The 20,038-nt window shown below is 30.9% G+C and overlaps 1 protein-coding gene across 5 annotated transcripts; it reads right to left on the bottom strand.

Annotated features, from left to right (window-relative positions):
- Nucleotides 1–4,686: 4,686 nt before the first annotated feature.
- Nucleotides 4,687–11,566, bottom strand: LOC149535824 (sesquiterpene synthase Cad-like). 5 transcript variants are annotated; one of them, XM_089807237.1, is made up of 9 exons: nt 11,543–11,566; nt 10,962–11,105; nt 10,594–10,772; nt 10,368–10,456; nt 10,058–10,284; nt 9,428–9,526; nt 8,930–9,145; nt 8,712–8,850; nt 4,687–5,454 (listed from the first exon to the last, which is right to left on the bottom strand). In XM_089807237.1, exons 2-6 carry the CDS (start codon nt 11,094–11,096, stop codon nt 9,446–9,448), a joined length of 711 nt encoding a protein of 236 aa, XP_089663363.1. In that variant the 5' UTR covers nt 11,097–11,105; nt 11,543–11,566; the 3' UTR covers nt 4,687–5,454; nt 8,712–8,850; nt 8,930–9,145; nt 9,428–9,445. The 5 variants fall into 5 exon arrangements, with proteins under 5 accessions (XP_089663363.1, XP_089663365.1, XP_089663362.1 ...); XM_089807239.1 differs by having other exon boundaries at nt 9,077–9,145; nt 10,962–11,565; XM_089807236.1 differs by having other exon boundaries at nt 10,962–11,565.
- Nucleotides 11,567–20,038: the final 8,472 nt, after the last annotated feature.

Consider the following 20,038-nt stretch of genomic DNA (forward strand, 5'->3'; position numbering starts at 1 on the left):
GAGTTCCCTCTCAAGATCCAAATCTAGGATCAAAATGGAAATCCTTAATAGAAAGTCCTTTAACTAAAAAGAGAAATACCTATTTTTGGACATCGCAGATGAGTGGAATACTATAATCAAGGATTGAATGGATAATTTGGTATGGGCAAGTTCAAAAACATGTGACTACCTATGATATCCCAACAAAAGGAAAAATCAGGACATCCTCTTATACTCTCTTGGGACAAGGTATGTTTACTAAAGGCAAGAATCTTCTTATGGGTAGCTCTAAAAAGGACACTAATTGATATAGAATAATGAATACGAATTGGATTCAATGGTCCTTCAAGATGTATCCTTTAAAATAAAGAAGAAGAGATAATCAACCACATTCTTCTAAATTACCTTTTTGCATAAAAATGCTGGGAATAGATATGTAGAAAACTAAATTGGGTAATAGCTCTTCTTAGTAGCCTATTAGACCATATAATAGAATGACCTATTTCTCATTATAAAATTTTATATAATATAATATGGAAATAATCACCCTCAATTATAGTTTGGGAAATGTAGAAAGAAGAAATAAGAGGACATTCTGGAAGACATGAAAATAAAATGAAAAATCCTTGAGAACAAAGTAAAGTCTATCATAGTAGAAATGGTAAATAATAGAATTGGGGAAAAAATCATATCGAGGGAATCTTCTCAAGTTGGGATGGTTTTATAAGAAAGGAATAAATTGGTTTTCCCCCACAATTGATGAAACATGGAAAAAGGAGTTAGAAGGTGAGGGAAGTATGCTGATCGCACATCCCTCAGTATGGTTGACACAAACTTAACTTTTATGGGGCATCTAGAATTGACCCAGGGATACCTAGAATTAGGATCATAATACATACATGGGAGGGTCAAATTTATGGAAAGTTGTTCATGCCTTGTATTTTGAATATAGATAAATTAGTAAAAGTAGAATCTTTAAAATAAGGTTTTCTCTTTTGTAAAGATTTAGGGCTAAGAAAACTCAAAATCTAAGGGGACTCACAAATTGTGATAAATTCTCTAAGGTCATTAAAAAATTCTGATTGGAAATTAAATACCCATAGAGAAAGATCTTGAAACCTTTTAGGTTATTTCAAAGAAATAAAGCTTTAGCATATTTACACAAAAAGTAATATGATATAGAAAATATTGGTAAATATTGGTCCCGATGATGGTATTGTTGATAAAATAGGGGAATCAAGTATAGGAGACAAGGTATATTGTCTAAAAGCTGAGCTTTATTATCCAAGCTATGTTTCCTAATTATAAATCTAGAAAAAATTAAATATAAGTACTTAGTACACAAAAAGAAATTTTACTCATAACAAGTTCTCTTTCCTTTTTACTTCTAATCCTATAATCAATCGTTCATTGTAAAATGGCAGTAGAGTACCATCCTACTTTTTTAGATTTTATAACTTGGGATAGGTCATGAATAAGTATATATACTCCTTGGTAAGAGGTGTAGATTTCACATTACAACAATCAAATTCTTCTCTTTTTGTAAGGATTATTGGCCTCATGATTATGCAGAAGTGGTTTGACAGTTTCTTGTGGAGAGGCTATTATGGGAAGTGTTGGGTCTATCTCCCTTGTTTTCACCTAATTTCCTTTCACCATTTATTGCCTTTTAATTGGATTATTTATTTTTTCTACCTAGCATACCTTCTTTCCAACTAGCCCTTTCCCTTGTGTTATGTTTTAACAATTTCCCTCAATTTGTTATTGTAAACTTTTAAATGCTCGAAAAGGTTGGTGGTGAGTTCATGCTTTGGCTATTTTCTTGTCTATGGTGGTTTGAGTTAGCTTTGCATATATGAAAATATTTATCTTTTTTTTTTTTTTTTGTGTGTGTGTGTGTACTTATTTATTTTATTTTAATTCTTATCCCTGCCTAAGAAGGTAGTGCACTTATAAATAAAAATATAAAAAATGTATATTCATAATCTCAACATGTAAATAAGAACCTTTCAGGTTTCATTAATTTACAAATCCTTGTTGAGGTGGGATCATTCAATATAGAATTTGATATTCTTGACTAATAAGTCTTATGCTAGACTAGAGGTTTCCTTTACTCTTTCCTATTGGCACCCACATTGAATAGAGTCCAAATTGTATTGTCTTTTAATATATTAATATTAGAAGTTTCAAGCTTTGATGTTTGATTAGTAAAAAATAAAATAGAACACATCCACTATAAATATCATTTCATTTGCATCATTTTCTATTCTATTTTCTTTAATACAATTGTATTTTCCATTTAAGTAGTCATCTTTTCCATTAACACTATCACATTTCATTTTGTGTCTTTGTGTTAGATGTAATATATATCAACATTATTAAAAATTATTCTTTCAAGTTAGTGCAAAATTTCAATTGAGACAGTGTGTCACATTCACCTCAAATTTTATCATATAAAAATAAAATCCAAAATATTGTTTAGCACATTTTAGTCAAGTTCATTTCACTAATTTTTAAAAACTAACATATTTACTACAAAGAGTGTCACATTTAGTGTTTTCTATATGGTATTTTCATTCTTTGACATAATTAAAAATTAGAGAATCTATGTTTTCACCTCTTTTTAGATGTTAGGGACCACAAAATTAAAGAAAGTTATGAAATGGATTCCAAAATTTCATTCTAGGAAGGCTTTTAAGAACTAAATTTCTATCACGTAAAGGATAAATGGGAAAATATCAATGTTTCCTCTACTCTTACTCAATGATTATAGATCTAAATAGTGATTCTCCTTTATAAGTTTCTATAATTTGCACTCTAGCCTTGGTTAAACAAAATCTCCTCCTAGGTTGACTAATAGATTATAGCTCTATTACCCCACAACTTATCCTCCTTTGAAATGATTACAACTCTTCTTCTCTATCTTTTAATTATATTTATTACCCTTTTAGGTGTATTAAACCCTTGATCATTGTTTAATAGTCATTATAATCACTTTCTTCTACTTGAAAATTATTGCATATAATTAAACATAATCCCTCGTATGATAATCCATGACTTATTAAAGGAATCACTTTATTTAAAAGTTTATCATTCTTTATATTATATATCATTGCCTAGCTATTTGTTGTAGTATTTATTCTCTCCACTTAAGATTGTAATAATATTGTAGTGTTTTGATGCCTCAAACAAATCCTAATATATTCCTATTTATACCTTCCAACAAGTACCTCTCCATCAAACACAACTTATCAACTCAATAGATTAATATACATAAGTTATAATTTACACTTAATTAATTTACATTTTAAAGATAAAGTGCATGTCTCTAAGGGGTGAAACCAAATTGTATTTTATTTTAATTTCTCTACAAAGGATGATAAGACAAGGATTTTCAACCCTCCATAAGTATGGTTGGCTAGCATTTGAGATAAGGTAATAAAATGTTTTATTTGTGTTTTAATTATCTATTGCTTCCTTCATTAGTTTCTCTAATTAGGGTTCTCGGCTAGAGATATATAGGTTGGGAACAAAAGAATATATTGTATTTCTTTTCTTTTATTAATTCTAAAATTTGTATGTTAGAGCCTTCAACAAAGTTTACATTCTAGAAATTAATTTATTTTCATTTACATTTTTTTAAAAAAAAAGAATAATTTAAAATATTCAACTTAGATCATTAAACACTGATTTATGATCCCTTAATAGCATTATTCCTAAGGAAACTATAAGAGATGGACACTTTGCAAAAGTCCTTTATAAGAGTACAAACAATAAAAATCCTCCATAATATAGATCCCCTTATATGTCCATAAATGGACTTGTTACCTAATGTTAGATATCCTAGGATGAACAATTAGATTCAATGATAAAAATTCATTAGACCATAAAAAAAAATTCTATATAATGTACTCCAAGTATCATTTGTCATTAAAATTTAAGTCATCTATTATAAACAATCATTGAGGCAAATGCATTCTTCTATTGTGATATCATACTACGAAAATGAAAAAGTGTTTGTACTCTTCCAATAATGGCCACATTATATTTATACAATTTAAATTAAAAATTAGTTTAAATTATGAACAATAAATCAAAATAATGGGTCATTCAAAGTGATTAAAATTATATATATAGTATTTTCCATACATTAAAATTAGTTTAAAATACAATCATACATAACTTTGCAATCACATAGTATACATAATCATGATTAAAACAAATCCAAACATATTTTTTATGATCATTTTTGTACTACTACATAGGCTAATAGTAGTTGTGTCTTGAATTTAGGTTATATATCTATATTTTTCTTTGTTTCTCTAATGTATTAGTTTTTTCTATTTAGCTAATTTAAGAAATGATTTTTTGTATTAATTGTAAATAATGAGAGTAAGTAATTGAATGAACATGTTAATATTTATGTATACATATATTAATTAGTACCAATTTACCTAAAGGTACATAATACTAGACTATATATGATGTATACAACCATAATGAAATTAAAATCGAAGACATTTTATTAGTTAAGTTACATTATTATCTAAAAACAATTTCCATACTACATATCAATTATATATATATGACAAATAAATTTTATATTTAACCTTTTTAATCATACAGAATGATAAACACATCAACTAGGACTGCTATATGAAACTTATATTACCATTCATAATATAACAATAATCTCTCAATCCATGCTTATATAAAAATTACAATGGGCATAACCCACTTTATTTAAAGTGTTAAACTAAGAAACATTTTTATGAAAATGAAACTAGTGATACTCTATAATCCAAACTTTAGTCTATGACATGATTGGTTCAATGAGAATTTTTGTTATTGCATCTTTGATCACTTTTTTATGGGAATTTGTAATGCCATCAATATCCTTCTATAAGAAGAATATACCTCGCATACCAGCATTGAAATATAGGTTCCTACAATAATCTGGCACATGTGAAGATTTGAGAAATTCCTTATTTATCTCGTGTCCAACCCTCAATAAGATTGGTGAGATAATTTAAAGCATTTTCCCTTGTAGAACCATGGTTGTCTTTTATGTGGCACTCAATGCTTGAAGTCGTCTCTCCAGAATCTTTCTCATCCTTTATAATTATTAGAAATATATTAATGCATAATTTTAATTTAATTCAATTAATTTTCAATTGCTAAAATAAATCATATACCTACTTATTTAACATTTAAATCACTTATCTCAAAATCTCTAACATCATCCACTACTCATGTCAGCAATGATACAAGAACTCACAACTTTGATGATGGGTTGTCAAGTTGCTCCATAATCTAATTAGATAGAGGAGCATCTACTAGTAATAACGAAAGAACCATTACAATTCTCATACCACTACTTAACTCTCCATTGGTTAAATATTCATCAAAACCTGGTGTGTAATTAGAAGCTATCCATTCTGCTTCTTTCATATAAGACAAAATGTAACTCTCCCACTGAAACAATACAAGTAGAGATTGATTTAAAAGAAATTAAATATTGAAAATATAATGTATAATAAACACTTGAGTATAAATAATTTAAATAAATTTTACTTTTCAAGAAAAGATGATCTATAAAATAAAAAAGTAATGAATATTAGATATTATCATTGAAATAATAGAAAAAATAGTGTTTTGATCACTTAGAAAATAGATGATAAAAAATTCAAGCATTGACTTAAAAAATAATGTATTTACATAAATTTTTAAATAAATGATCTAATTGATTATCAATATTATTATTATTTTGAAATATATTCTTTAACTTTTTTGATCTAGAGATTAATATGGTGCAAATGATAATTATCAATTTATATTTCAATAGTAAAAAAGAAAGAATAATATGATATATTTTATATATCCTCTCAAAAAGAAATGATAAAAAATATTATTAGCTTATTTGTAATAATAGTAAGCTATTCTGAGCGTATGTTTAATGTTGTAGACAAACTACCTAATTCTATAGAAATTAATGTACTCAAAATGAATCATGTGATAAGAACATGTAATCATAAGAATTAATATTGGTAAATATAGGATTTAGTAAAATTTCAAGATCAAATAGGCAAGAGCCTATAACATAAAGGTATTATATGTGTCATGCCCAAAATACAGGGCATAAACACAATAACAACCTTTTTTTTAAAACAAATAATAATCGGATTAAATGTAATACATAAGTATTTGAACAAAATTACTTAATTTTTCCTCACTCCCATGTATAATTACAAAATTTAAGTACAAATCAAATGCAAATTTACTTAACATATTTTAACTTAATTTTCATAACTTGATATATATTTAACTTCAATCAAATGAATTTGATTTCAAAACATACAAATGTCGTAGGAAGGTGAAACATCATTACTTCTAATTTCGAGAAACATATGCATAACTGAAATACCAGAAATATCATAAGCAAGAATATAACTCAATTTTTATAAACAAATGTGGTTCAGTCATTTCTCATTCATTTTATTGAACCACTTGATTCAAGGGCTCCATCGGGAAAGAACCAGGAAGAAAACCCACCATCGTCGCCACTACAACAAAAAGTTTAAATACAATTTACACAGGATTTCAATCTCGAACATAACTAAATTTCAACAATCAGTTTAAATTTCTTTCATGGCCCTTAATAAGGGACCCATTTCATTTTCTGTAATCCATCACTGAAATTGTGGAGAGAACGAAAACTGACCAGGTGACAAACAAACATAACAAGAGACAAAATCAAACATTCATATTCATACTAAGTTTTCACAACAAGATTCACAATGAATAAAAACTAGGGAAAGGTGGATTTTTCCAACAGGAGATGTCAAACACAACACCAAACTAGGTGCCCAATCGAGGCTATAAATCAAGAACTTCTGTTCTTCCATTCTTACATGCCATAACTCATACGTGGTTTGTGCTGACAGGAAGGGGCCCATAACACCCTACCCTCTCTCCCTCTTCTCATCCTGAGAAGAGACTCTACACTGTTGGAGTCCAACTAAAAGGACCTTTCCCGAAATTGGCCACTTCTGCCCTCTCCAAGGGTGAGTAATGCCAAAACACCCATACAAGAAAACTTCAAAATTCAAATAGAAACATGGAAGAAAAGCATTCAAGAACATGGTTTTCAATCCTTCCCAACATACCCACATACATATAAGCAATCAAACAACAACAAGGTAGCATAAGCATGAAATAAACACAAAAATCTGAACAAGGGAGATGAGAATTCCTAAATGCACAAAGAGGTAATGGCAAATGAACAAGTTTGAGTAGAGATTTTCCCTTCCTTGCTTCAATCTTCCAAGACTCCTCTCTAAATGTAGAGATTGGGTAACCAGCTTAACTAGTCCAAGAAGGGCCTCCAAATAAGCCTCAAACTCAACCACCAAAAAGAGCAATAACTTCTCCCACCCACCCACAAATCTAGAAGTTCCTAACTCAACCCAAACTATGGTTAACCACTAAGTGGAGGTGGGGTGAGGCAACTCATGGTAGCCATAGTCAATTTTTGCACAAAGGCAAAAAGAGACTTTTTGAGTGATCTCAAAAGTCAATAAAAGGGGCTTAGGGATTGGAAAAGACCCCCAACCCATACCCATACCCCTTAGGTATAAATATTTCATGTTTTAAAGCCTTAGGAGTAGGTTTGGAACCAAACAAAAGCTAGGAAATAATTAGGACCATCTAAAAACTCTAGAAATGCAGATTAAGCACTAATTCGGATTAAGGGTGACTAAACTTGATTAAGAACCAAATTAGCAAAATATACTAACTTAATCCGACTTAGGTCCAAGGGTTACACAACTAATGCTGACTAGCACGCTGAAGAGCATAAACAATTCACAAGTGCCAAGTGACACTATAAGAACATAGTTACGAACATTAACATTTATTGATCACGGAAAGATACATTCATACATCTCACAAAATAATTAAGTTACGAACAACATGGTTTCCACAAATGACACATAGGGATAAGTTTCGTTCCTTCGTCAGGTTTCTCAGCTAAAATATCCTGCACTCTCATTGCACACATCAGTAGCTCAAGAAAATCACATACATATATTCAAAACTTATTTGTATAGTTACATAATTCAAAACATGAATCTTTCATAAAATCAACTATTTAATTCATTTCTACCCACATTTAATCATCCAAATCACATAAACAATACCACATAACTCATTCGTTAATTTAGATTAAAGTACTAGAATAATCATCGTTAGGCATGCATACACCTAATCATCATAACAACACCAATTAAAGAATTTCGAACTATTTGAAGATTAAAACTATCATTAGAATACCAAAAAAAATCAACACCCTTATCATCAGGTGAAAATGCCTCATACCATCATTAGTGAAATTTTAATGTTTTAACAGTCAGGATAATGTAGTAGTTCTCGAATCACTAAATATCTAAAACATGAATAAATTAGCTAATCTTAGTTTCTTTAAGACATTTGCAACATAACACATTACTTTATTTTCGATACAATTTTCCATAACAGTTTTAATAGAGGATTCATAATTAATAAGTACGCACAAGGAGGGTCCTTACAATATGGGAGGTCTTGGGTTCGAATCTACTTGAGTTTAAAACATAATAATAATTAATGTCAAATAATAATAATAATAAAACCTAGGCTTTAGCCAATTATCTATAAAAAAAAATTCAAGGTCAAATAATAAATAAAATTGTATTTACACATGATTGAATGTATTTTTGAACAAAGGGACCATGCTTTCTTTCAGCTTCACTTGCAATTTCTTTGTGTATCGAGCATGACAATTTGAAAACCAATTTCATGTAGTCTGGAAGATCATCAATCATGGAAGCATCCCATCTAAAATAGAAATAAACAAATAGATTTAGAAAATGAAGTATACACTCAAAAAATCTAGGATTACAATTAATTTGAATACCTTATTAATGCTGTTGTGAATGGCCTCAATTCATCAATAGTTCCATATGTGTCATAGATATCATCAAGAAGGGAAAGAGTAGTGACTAATTTTGCAAAACCAATTCTACTTGCACTAAACTCAGGTTCAAATAATGAGCAAGCCCACCAAAAATAATATTCAATGTGGCGATGTTGAAAGAAATCAAAATGAGTTATGCCTGAATGTTTCCACCACCTAGCAAAAATAAATTACAAATTATTATGATTACATGTGCCCATTTTCTTAGATCAACTAGATATTCTATTCTTAATAATATTGATCAATTTTGACATTTGATTTACTTTTCTCAACGTCAAATTAATCTACTCTTAGAAATTCCTAATATAATTAAACATGTAATTATTATATGTTATTTTAATACAATAAGACTCAAAACTAAATAATTGAAATATTTCATAATTTATCTTGCCCAATAGCATTTTTTGAAGTAGTGTACTCAATTTGAGTAATACTTACGTGGATATTAATTTCATTTCAGATTGATGTTGAGCTTGTAAAATATTGAAGTCCAATATTGCTAATTCTAATAGCTTTTGGGTATATGTCTTTGGAATCCTGAAAGAATTATAGACACAAATTATTAGAGTTAAATTTTTGTTACGTGCTATTAACTCAAAAAAACATAGTAGATTCAAATTTTTATTTTATAGTATTTGTTTTAAGGGAAGGGAATGTAGAAACAATCCTATGCAAAATTATATCTTACTTATAAATATTGTTGGCAAACAATCTATTGAAATTTTATTATCTCAATATTTGAATAAAGTTCCAAGCCTCCCATCTTGGAATCCTAGTTCTCCAAGGATATTTCAAAGCATACTCAATCAGAAAAAAGATATCATGTTATTTAAAAAAATATGTATATATAAAATTAGCACTATGTACATAAGCCTTTTGAAATATCAACCTTATAAGATGTGTAAATTTCTAAATTTTAAAAAATGGGAATACTTGGTTGAAGTTGATATTGTAGTTAAAAAATTTATAAGTATTTCATAGGAAAGCTCCCCTTTGATTGAATATTATTTTTCCTTCAATATTAAAGAGTAACTTGAACCATAATCCCTTTCATGAAAAAGTACTTACCTCCATCAAAAGTGAATTTTCTATTTCTTTTATGTCATTATATTCCTTCATGGCCTTTTGAAGGTATGTAAATGCAAAAACTCTAGCTTCTTTTAGGATATTTTCACTCTGAAAATCCATCTTTGAAGCTTTATATAAATTCAACATAATTGTTAATGATGTGTCTCTGTTGCTAGATTCAAAGCCAAAGAATTGTCCATCTCCACCTTTGAATTTTTGGAAAACATCTGCTCACACATTCATAATATTGTAGTTATTTTAAAAACTTAGCTATAATTATATAATCCAAAACAAATGAACAATTCATTACCTGAAGAAACATTGTATCTATTCAATCGTAGTATCCCAAATCCTAGAGCCGTGGTGTTGAGATTGTCAATTGTATTGCGACTCCAATACCTATTAATGATAATGTTATTTTGTCGCAAACTTCATAAATCTAATATCTCATGTGTAGCATTTGATACCTCTGTACTTATTTAAAATTAGATACAAAAATATGTACAATGAAAACATTTTATGAGAACAATACGTACTTATAGATATAGTCAAGAGCCAGTTTGATTTCCTGTTTGAAATATCGATCTACTCCCAAACGTTGCATAACATCAACAATCAAAATCCTTTCAAGTAGACTAAACTCTTCTTCTCCATTAGAAAACATAGCATGAAGCTCCTTGATTAGTGTTTCCTTTTGCTCATAGTATGAGAAATCCTTATTACAAAGATAAAACCGACCTTTTGCATCAGTTTTTATTTAATGAAAATATGACTACTTTAAATTAACTTACAAATCCAAAAAAATTACATCAAAAATTAAAAACAAGATAAATTAGTGTAAATCAGTTTCTCATAATAGAAAATAACATAAATGTGTGTGAAACAAAATATGAAAGTGTCATACCCCATATAGAGAAGTAAGAGACTGAATGAAATCATCAGACCAAACATTAGGATGATGATTTCTATTACAACAAATAGTGGACTTGTGCATGCCACAATTTCCACCATTGCTAGAATTTGCAATATTTTCCGCCATGATAGATATCTATGACAAGCACCAAAATACACTTAATAGCCCTCCATTGATCTAACATTTGCATTTAAGATGTTAAATATTTAGCAAGAGAAATCTCAAACAACTCCATGCTCAAACAATCTATGATACATAAAGTTATATTTTCTTTTCTCTCTACTTTACTTATGTCTAAGTCAAGAAAGAAAAACAAAAATACTTGCTTTATGGATTGGTCTTTTAAAATGGGTAAACTTTTAACTCAATACCAATGTTTATAATTCTTCCCAATTCTATAAGCACTTGACTTGAAGATGTTTATTCTCCAGACCAAGATAACCAAAGTTCACATATAAATAATCTTTGGTTTCATAAACGTTTATATTCTCTACACAGATGTTATGCAAAAGCAAACCTAAGGCTGACTAAAAAGTTAAGGAGATGGCCATTCAATCGAAATAGCAAAGTACCTTGAAAGCTTGAAGCAAGTGATTTTTTTTTTTTCTTAATACGAGAAGGTTGAAGAGAAGTATTTATAGAGAGTTTCAGAGACTTGCGATAAGTATTTTAAAGTTGGAAACACGTTTTATGAGTGCCAAAATAATGTGTGGACCTTATTTATCTCACAACCTTCAAAGAGTTAGATTTTCAGTTGGTTTTGCCGACTAATTGAGTAATAGATTTTGATGTTTTAGAAGTTTTAGAAAGCCGTGGACAAATGGGATTGTAAATTATTATTATTGATTACGTATAGCATCTTACAACTACTCCAACATCCACGTTGAAATATAAGGTTGGAGTGAGTGATATAATCCACGTTGAAATATAAGGAAATGTTCAAAGTAGGCGACTTCTTTGGGGTGGCTAATTTTCAGACAAATTGTACTAAAGACAAAAAAAAGTCAAACGTTTCTTTTTCCAGTTTCATGAAAATACAGCGATTTTTTCTCAAAGTTTTTGTTGTTTTCGATCACAAAATATGAAGATCATGAAGATCAAATGCTGAAAATTTCAAAAAAAAAATTGAAAAAAATTCACCGTGTTTTTGATTTTTTTAAATTTGGTCAACGGTGCATTTGTAGGGAGGATAGTTGCATCTGACTTCTTTCAAAGGCTTGTGAAAGTTAAAAGAGTTCAAATAAAATTAGTAAACTAAGTGTTGTTAAAGTCAACTCGTATATTTTCGAAATTGTGGACAAATTAAGCAATAGTTAAAATTTATTTATATTGTAAGGGATGTATAGATTAATTTTAGAAAGTACAATATATTGTTTGTTTTAAATTATTATTATTATTATTTAACCAAAAAGTGATGGAGTACTTGAATATTTTATTAGTATAAACTAGTTCAAGGGGCTCTTCGGAGAAAGAACTAGAAAGAAAACTCTGATTCCCAACTCATGTACAAGAAAAGAAAACCCAAATGGTGCTAGTCCAATCAGGCCCCTCCAAGTCAATCCTCCTTAAGCAATCTTCATGATAATGGCAATAAAAAATATGTCAAAGAACATGGGCATGTTGCACATTAATGACTAGAGCTGAAAGTTAACTATTGGGCTGAGACTCATGCTAAATGATATCCCAAAATTGAGGGAGAACATGGGACACATCATCCATATAAAGGGCTTCTAGATAATTATCATCAAACCCCAATTTGCTAAGTAATCGACAATTTTGTTCCCCTCACGAAAGATATGTGACACCTTGCAGACTTGGAATGAATCAATTAGCTACCAAATCGATTCAAAGTATAAGATAACTTCCAATTGATGGAGGATCTCTTAACACGTGCATTAACAATTACCATAGAGTCACCTTCTATATGTATCAATTTGCACTCTTTTCTTTTGGCTAGAACTAGACCCTATAGTAATGCAGTCACCTCTATTGTATTATTCGTACCAGAGGGAATATGACAATATTTAGCTACTATGAGACTGCCTTGATAATCTCGCAAGCATATCACACCATCTGACTTACTCGGGTTCCCCCTTGAAGAACCATCAAAATCAATTTTAACAAAGTTTTGCTAGGGAGGGGACCACTTAACTTTTCTTCAGTATATGCCTTGCCCAATTTTCCATTGTGAAACCGACACAAAAGGCACTTTGATGCCTTTCCATGAGTTTAGTTACATTTTTCCATCCCAAGATGTGACATAAATCAGCCCTTTACAATTTGATAGACTAGCCTTTACACATTCAAGCATTTCCTTTTCAATACCCTCGCAAACCTTCTTAATCTTCTTACTTTCTTTTTGAAAGATTATCTTATTCCTCTCCCACCAAATAGCCCACACTATCAAGGCCATAATGCACCTCCATAAAAATGCAAATAATGCACTCCTATACAACATTGGCCATAATTGAAACAAGTCCCAAAATTTGTTAGGAAGTGGCATACTGAAACCCAATTTACCAAGCACAAATAAACAACACTCATAAGCATAGGAACAATTTAACAATAGATGATCAACGATTTTCTCATAATCATTACAAAGAACACACTTAAAAGGTTGTGCAATGACAAACTTTGATAACCGGTCACTAGTCAAAATTCTATTTTTCAAGGCCAGCCAAGCAAAGCACCCTGTCTTAGGTAGTGCATCCTTATTCCAGAAAAATGAAAAAAACATTAGGTAGTACACAATTAGTAAGTTCTATTACTTCATCAAGGTGTTGCATCATCTTCAAAGGAGGGGCGCCACTCTATGAGTCTCCCCAAAAATTCACATTTTGGCCATTATGAACTTCCCAAGATATATATTTTTGGATCAAATACCTAGCACTTAACATGAAATTCCATATTGTAGACCCCTATAGAGGATCCAAGATGGTTAAGACACATTTTGGATCATCATTATCTAAACGCTTTTGCTTCAAACTTTTACACCATTTCTTCTCTAGCTACACAAACATTTGCCAAACAAGTTTACCTCTAAAAGCTTTATTTCTTATATCCAAATTATGAATCTTTGCTCCACCTAAAGCCTTCGATTGTGCCATGTCATGCAAGGATACTAGTGGAATTCTTGGGACATATTTCCTTTCCATAAGAAGTATTTGATAAGATTTTCAATTTGCCGAGTCACTCAAGGAGGAGCTTTAAGGATAAATATGTAATAGTTAGGAATTGTCGAAAGGACCACCTTAATCAAGAGAATTATGCCCGCCAAAGATAGCCATTTGACTTTCCATGCAAGGATTCTTCTCTTAATCTAATCTATAATAGAAGTCCAATAATAGATTTTTTTGTTTCCCATAAAAAAGGGAAACCCAAGATATGAAGAAGGCAATTGTTCTATTGGAAAACCAAGCATCTTGACAATTCTACTAGCAATCTTTTCATCCATATTAAACAAGAAGTTTTATTTTTATTTTTGTGAGTTGATCCTCTGATCAGAGACAACTATGTACAAATCCAAAACCAATCTGATTTGTTTTGCCTCCTAAAAAGAGGCAACCCCAAACATTAAGGTGTCATCAGCAAATAGAGAGTCTGTGAATGAAATTGAATCTCCCATAATTTGCACCCCCTTCCAAAGACCAAGTCTATTGTTGTGTTGCATCGTTCTACTTAAGGCCTCAGCCATAATAATGAATAAACAAGGAGAAAGGGGATTACCTTTCCTTACTCCCTGTGATGACTTAAAAAAACCTATAAAAGAACCATTGATGATAACTAAGAACCACGCCTCTGATAAACATGTCATAATCCATCCAACCATTTCTCACATATAGAGTGAAGTGTCTTGTGTGCTACCAATACACCTTCCATTGTCTTCCTTCTTGGTACGAAACCACCTTGCTCTTGAGAAATAATGTGTGGGATAATAGTCTGAAGTCTAAGATAAATATCCTTTGTGATGATCTTATATACAGTATTACAAAGAGATATGGGTCTGAAATCAACAAATGTAATCAAATTTTGTGTTTTTGGAATAACCTCAATGTTGGTGGTATTAAAGTTTCTTAGAATTGATCTATTCCTTCTGGACCCCTCAATTTCTAGGAGAAGATCACCACACAAAACATCTTGACACTTCTGATTAAAAAAAAAGTGTTCTAAATCCATCCGACCCTAGATCTTTATCTAGTGGAAGAGAAAACACTACTTTTTGCAATTTCAATATAGAGAATGGGGCCATTAATTTATCATTATCCTGATTTGAAACCAAAGATGGGATTGCTTTAAGAATCTCATTCAAATTATCTTCATTATCAACATATGAAAAGGAAGCTCAAATAATAATTTTTAAAAAAACTTCACCCCTTCTTCCTCAATTCCAGCTACACTCTCAAATTTATTTCTAGATTTATTGTCCAATATTGAGAAAATTGTGGTTGCAACTCTCTTTTTCTTAGCAAAAGAGGGGAAATAAGAAGTATTTTTATCTCCTTCTAGCTGTCATAACTCTCTGGACTTTTGCCTCTAGTATTCTTCCTCCCGACTACACAATTCTGACCATTCCTCTTGAAAACATTTTTGTTGTTCATACAAATCCTTTGTTAGCCAGAGCTTAATAACCTTATCATTAGTCCCATAAATTATTGTTATTTTCAATTTTTTGTTTTTAGGTAATTTTATTGTAGTTGATATATTGGTTAAGATTGTGTGTAAATTTTTAACTATTGATGTTTCTGACATATTCTATGATCTATCATCAAGATGAGAGAGTGTAAGAATGCAAAATAGAGTAGATTATAGACAAAAAAATCTATAAAAAGAAGAGAGAGGATGGACAAAAAAGGGGGAACATGCAACTAGAGAGGAAGTCAAAAAGAAAAAGGAAGGCCAACCACAAGAATAAAAGAAAGAAGCAATCTAAGAAAAGAAGAATTCAAGAAAAAGATAAATAAATAAAGAAAAATGAAATGAAATAAATAAATAAATAAAGAAGGAACATTGAACAACCAAGGAAGAAAAGAAAGAATTACGATGGGAAAAAAAAGACCTAAAAATAAATTCAAAATAAAAGTAAATAATAAAATAATAATAAAATGAAATAAATTGAGGGTGAAAATGAAATTAGAGCTAAGAGAAAATGAATAAGTCAACCAAGAAAGAGGGAAGAGAGAAAATAAAGAGAGTACAAAAAGTAATAAGAGGAAAATAAATAAAAAGGCACCTACAAAGAGGACTTAAAAGTAAAGAACAAAATATGCCTCAAAAACTGAAACCATCAAACTAGAAAGAGACAATTATACATATGTATGTATGTGTGTATGTAGGTGTATATATATGTATGTGTTGTCTCCCCTTGTTTTTACTTCTGCCACTACATATGTGTGTGTCTACACACACACACACACACACACACACACACACACACACACACACACACACACACACACACACACACACACACACACACACACACACACACACACACACATAGAGGGGGAAGTAAAAATGAGGGGAGATAGCAACAATTACATAAAACACACAAATAAACAAAGAAATATGCTCTATAAAACCATAATTAAGAAAACCTATATAAATATATGTGTGTGTGTGTGTGTGTGTGTGTGTGTGTGTGTGTGTGTGTGTGTGTGTGCACGCACAAGAGTAATGATAAATAAAGAAAACAAAGCCAAAAAAAAAAACAAAAAAATAGCTAAAAATTACCCAAAAATAAATAAGCTATTATGCACCCACCCACAAAGAAGATAAAAGAGGTTAAAATAAAATAAATAAAGTAATAACAATAATAAATAAATGAAGTCAAAAAAATAAAAAATGAAACCTAAACAAAGAAAAAACTTTAATCCACACACATATAAAAGAAAATAAGAGAATAAATATAAAAATAAATGTATATATACATATGTGTGTGTGTGTGTGTGTGTGTGTGCAACTAAGGCACACATTAAAAATTAAAAATAAAAGTAAGAGCCAAAAGGAACATAACAAAACCTATAAATAAACTAAAAACCCAACAAGGCCAAGAGGGGGGAATACAGGAAAGCACAAGGAAGCCACAAAGACAACCATCCCCTGACCATGAGAAATAAGGCCAAAGAGAAGGGGAGAGTTGACAAGAAAAGATGACCTAGGGTGGAGAGGGAGAGGCAACCAATGAAAAATGGTAAGAGGGAATGGAACAAAGGTGGAGGAAGGAAAGCACCCATAGCAAGGGGCAAGGGGGAAGGGGCAGGGTTGAGGGGAGAAAGACAAGGGAGCAAGCAAGTAGTAAGAGGGAAAGAAGAGGAAAACAAGGGAGGGGGAGACAAAAGAGAAAGGAGAAAGTGAAAGAGAAAGGAGAGGAAAACAAGAGAGGTATGAAATTACCTCTAAACCATGCAAAGGATGTATGTATGTACATGTATGTATGTATGTATGTATATGTATGTATGTATGTATACAGAGAGATCTTGTGGATTGTGGAGATCAGTGGAGATCTAGGATTTTGTTGGCATGCCCTTGTATGTATGTATGTATGTAAACAAAGAGATCTTGGCACAAAAAGAAAATAATAAAGCTCACTCAACATGTACCATGGCCAGAGATGCGATGGCAACACCTATTGGTAAGTATATTCCTCTTTTTCTCTCTCATTTTTCATGTGTTTATTTCACTTGAACTATTATTTCTTAGGGGGCATTTTGTAATATTGGATTCATTTTATGCAGGACGTGATGAGGACCTGGATGTAACCATGTGACGAATTGCTTGTGAGCAATGACGATGGACTTCCGTTGAGAGTAGCAGGAGGTGATGAGGACATTCAGGTACTTTAAAGATTGATCCTTTCTTAAAGATTTTAGATGTTAATGGGGAATTTAGATGTTGGGGGGGTGGGGGCACAAATGAGCTTCCACCTGCACATGGTTGGCCCTGATTAGTAGAGAATATTAAACTATTCTTGAAACCAAGTGAAGCTCAACATTAACCTATGATTGCATGAAAACTAACTATGTGAATCTCTTAGTTTCAGGAAATCCAGAAGGAAGCCATAGTTCAATATGAAATCTCAATTCATATGCATATGACATCAGGTGGAGCTGAAAAATGCAACACTTTTGCATTTTTGTTAAAAGTATTTGATTAGGTATTTTAAGTTAGAGACCATCACAAACATTGTTCATGATGGTCTATAATTTAAAAAACTTAATAGACTTATTAAATAAATGTAACCATGTTGTGTTTTTTCAGCTTTGCCTATTGTCGATGCATTTGAACACAACTGCATGTGCATTCTCGATTTAGAGTAGCATAATCTTATTTTGGATGCGATGGATAAATGACATGTACCAGAAGATAGGAAAATGATGTCACTTTTTCAAGTCTAGAGCCTTTTTTGTACTTTAAAGATTGATCCTTTCTTAAAGATTTTAGATGTTAATTGGGAATTTAGATCTTGGGGTGGGGGGGAAGGGAGGGGGCAAATGAGCTTCCACCTTCATGTGGTTGGCCCTGATTAGTAGAGTATATTAAACTATTCTCAAAACCAAGTGAAGCTCAATATTAACCTATGATTGTATGTCAACTAATTGTCTGAATCTATTAGTTTCAAGCAATGCAGAAGGACACCATAGTTCAATAAGAAATCTCAATTCATATGTATACAACATCAGGTGGAGCTGAAAAAACTCAATAAGTTTGCAATTTTGTTAGAGGTCTTTCATTGATGGGATATTTGGCTATTCTCAATGAAGTTTTGAATGGCCACAGTCATGCCTGTGTAGAGAAAATAGATGCCAGGGCATAAGCTTAACCACTATCTTATAAACTATCTCTATGCTCCAATTATATTTTGTCCATGAAAATATGTACTCCTACAACTAAAATTTGAAAGGACAATACAAGATTAATTGACAAAATGGAATCTTTATGTCTTATAATTGACATTTGAGTCGTGCTTCTCTTTTTACTTTATTTGACATCAAAATAACAGTAAGAATTTTATTTCTATGTTTATATCTCAATTATTCTTAATGTGTTATGTTTTCTTTTCATTTTAAACTATCCAAATGAATTCCATTTACACTTCATATTTATTGCATCATTGTCATGTAAATGCTACTGTAATTCAAATGGCTTTAAAGTTTTGAGAAAAGAACCCTATACACAATTATATGTGAATAATAACCAAAATAGAATATTTTGATAACAAAAATATGCATCCACACAGATGCCACAACTATAAAGGATACACTAATATCAATTGGCACTTGTATGACAAATGATTACAAACAACCATTTATAGACATTTGTAAGGCATGTCAAATCTCTGTCCCTTGTATAACATTTCTTATATTATTGAGCTTTGCATGTCAAACTTGGTCATGTAACCTCCAAAATTTGTTTCAAATGAGTCCTCTCTCAAGACAACCTAAAGCTAAACACATATTTGGCTCCTTTTGCCTATGGTATTCAAAAGCATATGAACACTCAAATCTTGTTCATAGAACCAACTACCAAAAAAGGAGTAAGCCACTCATTATTATACTTTCATATATATCATCAATAATATGATTGTATAAAACAAATTAGACTCCAATGTCCCATGTATTTTGTACATAGAACATTTTCCCACTGAATTTACAGGTTGGTCACGTATAACTAATCTTCACTACTGCAAAAAAGAACTGATAATCTTCTTAGTGATAAAAGGACCTCATTGAACGAGCAATAGTTTTTAAAAAAATAATTCGAATACCTGTCGCAATTGCAATGACTAGTTCCAACGGATAGCTGTCTCTCTCACAGTACAGTTGTAACATACCTATCGCACTTGCAACGACTTGTTCTGATGGATAGTCACTACTCCCACAGCACAGCTGTCGCATACCCGTCACACTTGCAATGAAAGACTAAAATTTTAAGTCGTCATAATTGCAATGGTCTACTATGCAATTGGGATGATATGAAGATGAACTCTTACCATTGTGTTCTTCCAAGTTACAATAGTTTTATCTGTCACAATTTGCAACAACAAAAGTCTGACGCTTATTTGATGGGAG

The sequence above is a fragment of the Cupressus sempervirens genome, chromosome 10 (assembly GCF_028749045.1).
Source record: "Cupressus sempervirens isolate cs-2001-9-10 chromosome 10, ASM2874904v1, whole genome shotgun sequence".
Classification (NCBI taxonomy): domain Eukaryota; kingdom Viridiplantae; phylum Streptophyta; class Pinopsida; order Cupressales; family Cupressaceae; genus Cupressus; species Cupressus sempervirens.

What these genes read in the sequence shown, in the direction of transcription:
- LOC149535824 (XM_089807237.1), bottom strand. Translation starts at nt 11,096, where the DNA reads ATGGCGGAAAATATTGCAAATTCTAGCAATGGTGGAAATTGTGGCATG. An exon ending in CTCTTACTTCTCTATATGGG is followed by an intron (nt 10,773 to 10,961) that starts GTATGACACTTT and finishes CTTTGTAATAAG; the next exon opens with GATTTCTCATACTATGAGCA. An exon ending in GCTCTTGACTATATCTATAA is followed by an intron (nt 10,457 to 10,593) that starts GTACGTATTGTT and finishes TATCATTAATAG; the next exon opens with GTATTGGAGTCGCAATACAA.